This window comes from Oreochromis aureus, linkage group 11, assembly GCF_013358895.1.
Source record: "Oreochromis aureus strain Israel breed Guangdong linkage group 11, ZZ_aureus, whole genome shotgun sequence".
NCBI classification, from domain to species: Eukaryota; Metazoa; Chordata; class Actinopteri; order Cichliformes; family Cichlidae; genus Oreochromis; species Oreochromis aureus.
The window spans coordinates 2,274,819-2,283,119 of record NC_052952.1 but is presented as its reverse complement, the minus strand read 5'-3'; the positions used below and the strand labels follow the sequence as shown (position 1 = coordinate 2,283,119).

The 8,301-nt window shown below is 42.6% G+C and overlaps 1 protein-coding gene across 3 annotated transcripts; it reads left to right on the top strand.

The window, feature by feature from the left end:
* Positions 1–3,680: 3,680 nt before the first annotated feature.
* LOC120442808 lies at positions 3,681–6,962 on the top strand. 3 transcript variants are annotated; one of them, XM_039620080.1, is made up of 3 exons: positions 3,681–3,862; positions 5,160–5,204; positions 5,297–6,962. In XM_039620080.1, exons 2-3 carry the CDS (start codon positions 5,165–5,167, stop codon positions 6,130–6,132), a joined length of 876 nt encoding a protein of 291 aa, XP_039476014.1. In that variant the 5' UTR covers positions 3,681–3,862; positions 5,160–5,164; the 3' UTR covers positions 6,133–6,962. The 3 variants fall into 3 exon arrangements, with proteins under 3 accessions (XP_039476014.1, XP_039476016.1, XP_039476015.1); XM_039620082.1 differs by lacking the exon at positions 3,681–3,862 and adding an exon at positions 4,921–5,061; XM_039620081.1 differs by lacking the exon at positions 3,681–3,862 and having other exon boundaries at positions 5,077–5,204.
* The last annotated feature ends 1,339 nt before the right edge of the window (positions 6,963–8,301 follow it).

Below are 8,301 nucleotides of genomic sequence, written 5' to 3'. Positions count from 1 at the left end.
CACTGACTTCTTATCCTCCACTATGAATCCTCCAGACTGCTTATAGTTGTTTATATTAAATGTATTACTTATATTTTAATCATACACGTTGATGATGACGCCAACCCCTTTGCCAGAGGTTTTATCAGCATTATGGATTCTGTTCATTTTGGCCATCATGTGTCCAGCCCCACAACTACAATAAAGGACACACACAGGACCTTGTTTTTACTTTGGATTTAAATATTGTTTCTATTTATTTTGAGGACATTTTTATCTATGTTCAACACCCGATTCTTTTTGGTTTGTCTTAGCCTCTGTATACTGTTTGCTGGATGGTCTCAACTAAAAAAAATCATCTTCTGGAGTTGCATTTGGTTAACTTTCTTTTGTTTGCTTTGTTTTAAATGCTCTGGTATTTTTTGTGAAGCACTTGTGATCTCTGTCTTGAAAGCTGCTAAATAAATATAATTTTACTTACTTAAAAAAAGATTGTTTCTGCTTAACTCCTTGAAGAAAATATAATAAAACCATGAAATTGGGGGAAAAAATGCAATAAATACAAGATGAACAGAAAAAAAAACATTTTTTTTAAGATAGAGGGACTTCATCTGAGGTTTGGGGCTTTGGGGGTCTCCACCACAGTCCTTTGTAAGACCAGCAAGCCTCCTGCCAAGCACTGAGCTGGCGTTTTTCACCAGCTTGCCCAGCTGCTTGGTGTTTTTGTCACGCTGCACCACCAACACACAGCAGTATAATAGAGAGCACTGCCCATCACAGTGTGATAAAATATATGCAGCATCTCAGCACACATGCCAAAATGCTTATCACATTTGTCTTATAACCACAGTGTGACCCGTGGTAGGTACCTATATCAATAGGACAGAGCTGTAGGCATACAGCCAGTTAAAATGGGTTTAATGTTAATACAAAATAAAATTAAACATGTAACAGTAGCACCTAAAAACAATTAAAAGCTTTCCTTTATTAAATACGGTTAAAACTATAAAATTGTCGGTCAGGCCTCTTCCGGGGCAAAGGGGGCCCTCGGGCCTCCGGCCTCGGGGCCTGCAACTCGGTTCACTCTGGCACAGCTGGCTGCCGGCAGAGCCGGCGGGCACGCCGGTGCAGCCCCCTCTGGCTTCTGCTCCGTGGCTACTGGGTGACCCCCTCGTCTGGGGATCTCCTCAGCCCTTCCCAGGAGGGTGGCACGGATGCCCCTCCGGTGGTCCTCCTTGGGCTCTCGCACTCTGGGGCCTCTGGATGTCTGGAGCCTGGATCTCCTCCATGCCTGCTTCATGCCCTGGGGGACGGGGCTATGGGCCTCCACACCCTCTAGCAGACCGTTACATGGGGAAACCTTTTTGTATACAAGCGCATTGATCCACACAGGTGTGCACACGGTGTTCACTGTTCGTGAGACATAAACTACACCTTTCTTAGCTGCTACTTCAAAGCACATTGTGCGCTGTCTGTCCTAAGTGCTGCACAACAACATTCAATATTTAGTATTTACTGCTGTTCACACATGATGGTGTTGTGTTTAGTATGTTGCTTTGTTTTTGTTTTTTTGCTTGTTTTCTCTTCTTTTTCTCTCAACAGGTGATCCAGGAGATTTTTTTCTTTCTCTTTGTCTTTGTAAGTGCCCTTTCTCACTGTCCCTTTTCCTTCTGTTTTCTTTTCCTTCCTCTCTTTCTTTCTCCCTTTCCTATCCCCCAGTCATGTCTGTCCCATCTGTAACAACTGAAAATAAAATAAATAATAACAACAAAGTTTGATCAAATGGACCAATACGGCAATGCCATGATGATCCATTTGGCAAAATAAATCCATTTGGTATCCTTGTTGGTCTTCAGACAACAATTCTGACGGCTAAAGAACCAAATGGGACAGGCAAAAAAACAACAACAAAAAAAAAAAACTATAAAATTGTATGACTGTACGTGGGAGACAGGATAAGCGCAGCGAGGAACCTGTTAAAAACAAATCAACATATGACCCACGTTAAAAAGGGACGGCAACTCACACTGAACCTCAACTGGGCAAAACAGTATACAAAGGAAAATCTTCAGTGCCCTCTCCACTCAAGCTCACCGCGGTGCATGCAAAAAGCAGCAAGAAAAAAAGATGAGTTTTCCACGCAGCGCCTTTACTGTCTGCAACTATATATTTAAAAAAAAGGGTAAACCACTCTCAAATCCAATCAATGCATGAGGTGCCTGCTGATACAGTAAAATAAAAATAAACAAGACAACAATATCGACAGCAACTATTATTCAGGTGAACACCCAGGTACCTATAAGAGTCCACTATCTCAATGTCCACTCCCTGGATGTTCACCGGTGTCAGTGTGGTGGGTCTGCGTCTCCGGAAATCCACCACCAACTCCTTGGAGTCCACTGTCTGTACTCTGAGTCGTCCTCACCTGTGATGAGGCCGACTATGGCAGAGTCGTCAGAGAACTTCTGTAGGAGGCAGCGTGGGGAGTTGATGGAGAAGTCTGCAGTGTAGAGGGTGAAGAGGAACAGTGCCAGTGACAGGCTCAGGTTGAACAGATATCCTAGGATGCCACACAGTTCATCTGCGCAGCATCTCAGGAGCCTGGAGCCGATGCCATCTGGACCTGCAGCCTTCCGCACCTTGATCTTGCGAAGCTCGTTCCTCACTTGAAGTGCTGAGATAGAAAGAGTGGATTTGGGGGGAGGGGAGTGTATGTTGGAGTCCACAGAAGCCGGGGGAGGGTGTGATGGCTGGGAGCTGGGAGGTGTGAAGCTGAGAGGTGTGAAGTCCTGAGATGAAGGACAGGCAGTCCCTGAAGATGAAGGAGATTGCCCCCTGCTGCAATCTCCTTCATCTTCAGGGACTGCCTGTCATAAAAACAGTTCAAAGTACCAAATAGCACAGCTTGGACCAGGCACTCACAGCTTCAGGTTTGCTGGAGAAATCCTGCCTGCACCTGTGCTTATAAAGGGACAAAACCCAGCCCCGCCTACCAGGGCAGGTCCCAGTCTCAGGTCTCACCTGTCACAACAGGTTATTAAGAGAATCTGCTAAGCTACACTGAAGTCCATTCGGGACATAAATTCTCCATTATCACTTTTGCAAAAACACGAGTTTTTATCAGACCGGTCTCATATGTGCCAAGTTGTGTCTATGTGCATTTTCCACTTTCAGAAGGCTGACTTGTAATCGTCAGGAGTGGATTGTTTCATCTTGCCACTCACACCAGAATCCCAGGTTGTGCACATCAACATCACACATTTGTACAAACAAAGTTTATAACAAAGACATGTTAAATATTAAGCACTGAAAACAGCTTGGTTGTTGTTGTTTGAAACGTCATTTAATGCTTGTTGTTTTGTTGCCATAGTGATGCCTCCAGGGAAAATTAGGGAGCAGAGCAAGAATGAGACCATATTAGTGGATATATGTTTTGATAACTTTGGGTTCTCTTTGTTTTTGCCTAACAATCATAAAGAAATGTATTATATTTTGTGTGTGTGCTCATTATTGAGCCTTAATCCTGCATGAAGGCCAAGATGAAGCTCTTAGAGGAGAACTTTACAGTAACTAGAATAAATAAAAAATGACACACTGACTGATTTAGTTTTTAGATTCACTTCTGTCTTGAGTATTTTTCTGTCTCCATATAAAAGATATGAAAATCTGAGCAAACAAGTTGATGTAAAAAGAATCTGTGTACATTCTGCAGTCTTTGATGCTAAAATGACATCACAGCATTTAAACATGTTTTGAATGAAAACATCAGCATATGAACACAAAACTGAAGAGACACTGCAAGCGTATGAAAGCAGACGACTATTTAGTGACATTTCTACGTTTCCCTGAGGATTAACTGCTCTGTAATTTACCAAGAACTAAAGTAAGCTCAAATTTCAGTTTATAAACTTAAGATCATTTACTTAAATATAAAGCCCGATTTTCCTGCCTGCCAGGACAGTATTTATGTACTTTACATTGTGCAAGTCTAGACTATATTTTCCATCATAGAGAGGATGATGTGGATCTGTTATTCAGGGAAACAAATGAAGACTTAACTATTTGTCAGCTGTTGTAATATTTGACAAATTATACATAAATTAGAAAATGTTCTTAATCATATCTTAGAGTGACAGAAGCTCTTTTTAACATGATTATTTCTGAGATTATCTTGTTCATTTAGGAAAATAGAGAACACTTAAGTTTTGTTCTCAAACAAACAGAATTTCTGAGAGCATTTTTTGAGAAACTGAGGCTACGTCCACGTGTACGCAGGTATTTTTGAAAACACAGCTTTTTCTATGCATTTGGGCCTTTCGTCCACACCTAAACAGCATATTGAGTCACTGAAAGGTGAGATTTTTAAAAAGTCTGCCAGGGTGGAGATTTTTGAAAACTAGGTTTTTTTGTTTAGGTGTGGACGAGGAAAACAGAGATTTACTCAGGCAATGTCAAAAGTGTGCGCTGTGGCCACGTTATTGTTTATGTGAGATCAGTTTCTACAATGGCAGATGTAGACAAAATACTGTTGCTGTTAATCTTAGTATCTGCAGTTTTTACACACTTACATATACACACAGTTACTGTGCCTCCATTTAGAAAGACAGAGGCATCAGAGTGAGCATCAGACGTGGCTTCTACATTCAACACAGACGCTCTCACAACCCAAATCCTGACGTCGGTTTGGAATAAATGTAATTTAAAAAATTACATTTATGTATGCTGTATGCATTTTGTCCATTCCAAAGTTGTGAGTCTGTTCCAGCCAAAATGCTGTCTTTAGTTATTAACATTGGAAATGATGAAGGCACTTGAAAGTAACACAAAATGAGCTGCCTTTCCAGAGAAAGACAAAAACTTTTCAGAAGTACGTAAGGTTTTGTGAGGTTTTCCTCCCAGGCTTCTAGACTTCTGATTGGCCAGCATTTCTACACGGTTAGGATTTGGCATGTTCTTGACAGCGTTTGACTTTGTTTTTAGCGTTTACATGTGGAAGGAGATATTTTTTCAAAACTGCACACGTGGATGGGATTTTTTTTTTTTAAACGAAAAAGGAAAATTTCCGTTTTCAAAAATAGCCGTGTACGTGTGGACGCAGCCCAAAGTTATCACAAAAAAAGCAAATTCGCTGAACATTCTGAGTTGAGGTTGTGATCATTGTTGTTTTGTGTTCCTTGTAGTCAAAATGAGTGGAAGAGGAGATGAATCACAAAATAACCGTAATGGTAAGCACATGTACTCAGTCTTGAAATTGATGAAAAACTGATTTTCAGCAGATAGTTATGAATGCTAATTAAAAGATAAAATGATCTTGCAGGCCGACAGGTTAACCCAGAAATCTTTCCAAGTGGAGATCAGGAACCAGCTTATGAACCAGCTACTGAACCTATTGGTGGACTCCGGGGCTTCCTGAACAATCTTTATCTTGGTCTCTATAATATTTTTTGGAGGATGGATGAGCTAATAGATGAATTAGAGGAACGATATGATGACATTCACAATATTATTGTGAGGGACAATAATGCCAATGCTGACAACAATGAACAGCACGATGATCACAATGCTGCTGTTGTTGTTGGCATTGAAAATGATGATTCTGATGAGGCATTTGAAGAGTGTGTGGATGTTCACCAGTACATCCCAGAAGAGGACCCTCAGCCAGGTGTATCCAGGAGGAGGTGTAGAGAGATGGATGAAGAAGATGTGGAATCAAACAAAAGAATCAGATGGAGCGAGGAGTTTTCTGATGATGACTCTGACTTCTTCTCTGCTTGTGACACTGATAGCGAGGGCTGTCCTCATGTTGGTAATATTGCTGATGAGGACAGCCCTCAGCAGGTAACAGAAGAAGAACTGCTGCCTGGTGGATCCACGAAAAGGTCCAGAGAGGAAGATGTAGATGAAGAAGAGCGTAATAGCAAAAAATCCAGGCTTGCAAACTCTGATTCGGGGACTAGCTCAGCTGTGTATGATCACTCTGAGAGCAGGAGTGATGAACTTTTTGAAGATGCACTTGAAGAGCTTGACAACCATGAAACTGGAGGCTCGAGGAAGCGGTCCCGAGAGGATTTTGAGGAAGAAGAGGAATTCTGGCGTGTTTGCAAATTTCAGAGGTGTTCAAATGAGTCCACCAGCACCAGTGATGACGACTAACACTATTTCGACAGGTTTTTTCAGTATCCTTTTCGTAGGCTGATGGCCTACTCAGGTGACCCTGAATCCTCCCTTGGTTATGCTGCAATAAGCTGGACATACACTGTGCGATGTTTCAGTCGCGTTATTCAGCTCCTGCTCAAACTGCACGATTGAAGTTTGTAGGTACGATGCAGAGTCTCACACTATACGGCCCGATGCTCTGTGTGACCTGAGTGCTCACACTGTGCGTCCATAGCATGAAGATTATAACACAAAATTTTACACTCTTTTCATGGTTGTTGCGGTCGTGATAATTTCGTGAAGCCACATCGAAGAGGCTCGGATGAGCTTGCCAAAGTCCTACAAGTTGTGCCTCCATTGCTTCCAGATCACACGCTGCACTGCCGTGCTGCTCCGTCTTTTCACTTTCATTTGTGTTTGCGCGTGCGCAGTGTGAGACGCTGCGTTGACACCCTCAAGACGGTCGACAGGATTTCAAACAGGTTTGATTTTCTTACGACCAAACGATTGATGATCGGGAGCTGGTCGTGAGGTGTTAATCGCTTCTCGTTATCCCATGTATACGATGCACCGCACACGATTAAGCCCAAACTCGGGCTGATCCCCAAAACGGTCGCACGACTGAAAAATCGGCTCAAAATGGGCCAAAAATCGCACAGTGTATGCCCAGCATTAGGCTGCCGGGGGATTCCCATCATGCACTGGGTGTTTCTTCTTCACCCACTATGTGTTAACAGACCTCTCTGCTGAATTGTACTTGTTATTATTCATGTCTGTCTCTCTTCCACAGCATGTCTTTATCCCGTTTTCCTTCTCTCACCCCAACCGGTCGCAGCAGATGGCCGCCCCTCCCTGAGCCTGGTTCTGCCGGAGGTTTCTTCCTGTTAAAAGGGAGTTTTTCCTTCCCACTGTCGCCAAAGTGCTTGCTCATAGGGGGTCATATGATTGTTGGGTTTTTCTCTGTAAGTATACCTTACAATATAAAGCGCCTTGAGGTGACTGTTGCTGTCAGTTGGTGCTCTATAAATAAAATTGAATTGAATTGAAAATTGAATAGATGTCACTGTGAAGAGATATTCCCTCCATAGAAGGCTTAGACCCAAATGCAGATTCAATGCACATGGTTAAACTATTTATAAGACTTTGTTTAAAGAGAGGGAATGGAGAATGTGGCTCGAGCTAGGAGTGTCAGCAGAGAGCAGGAACCAGAGGAAAAGCTATCGAGAGACTGATCACCTGGGTCCTGATGGGAACAATCCAACGGGAATTCTGCAACAGAGGGAGAAGAAGTTGCTGGACGGGTAGGGGAGTTTGAGGGTAGGATGAGTATGTCGGCAGATCTAAACACAGGGAAAACAAGGTTAAACACAAGGAAGGAGCAAGCCAGAACTGGAGCAGAGGTGAAGCCTAGTTACCACTGGAGATGGCAGAACAAACTGGCGAGGAGTAGCAGGCAGCGCTGGTTTAAGAAGCCCTCCTGCTGATTGTTTGCAGGCCCAGGTGAGATGCTGGAAACTCCACCTCTGAAGTGTGGACACAGAATCCCGATTCCAAGTGGAAAAGCCCCTCAGACACTTCCAAGAAGGATGAGAAAGCATTCATGCAGTCCATCCATCAGTCAGCGTAATGCCTGAAAGTTTATTCAGATGACATTTTTAAATAAAGATCACTGAAGAATATGAAAAAAATCATCAGTGTTTTTAATGACACTGCATTTCATTCATGTGTCTCTATTGAACAGTGTTGTAGAAGTTACAGAAGATGGGAATCAGTTCCAGCTTGGCCTGACGTGTGATCACGTTTGGTTGTACTGGCTTTGAGCCTGCTTGTGATACGCTACAGCCACATGATACAGCTACTCGAGCTTCTTTTGTAGTGTCTTGAAATATTTTTGCTTAAATGTTCTGCAGAACTGATGCAGCGCACTTATAGTACAGGTATGATCTGAAACGGCATTATACAGTGTTACACGTGTTTATAGTTTCACCACAGTGCAACGTCTCTCAGTATTGTTGACATGTGTTATATTATTATGTCCAGTATCAAATTTATGCTGTATGCAAATCTTTCTCTCTTTTTTTCTTCTATGTGAGGGATTCCTGCATTAATCATGCAGCCTACAAACTTCATATGCACGCTGTGAAAACACCTCCAAATAAATTCAGT

What these genes read in the sequence shown, in the direction of transcription:
- LOC120442808 (XM_039620080.1), top strand. Translation starts at nt 5,165, where the DNA reads ATGAGTGGAAGAGGAGATGAATCACAAAATAACCGTAATG. An exon ending in ATCACAAAATAACCGTAATG is followed by an intron (nt 5,205 to 5,296) that starts GTAAGCACATGT and finishes ATGATCTTGCAG; the next exon opens with GCCGACAGGTTAACCCAGAA.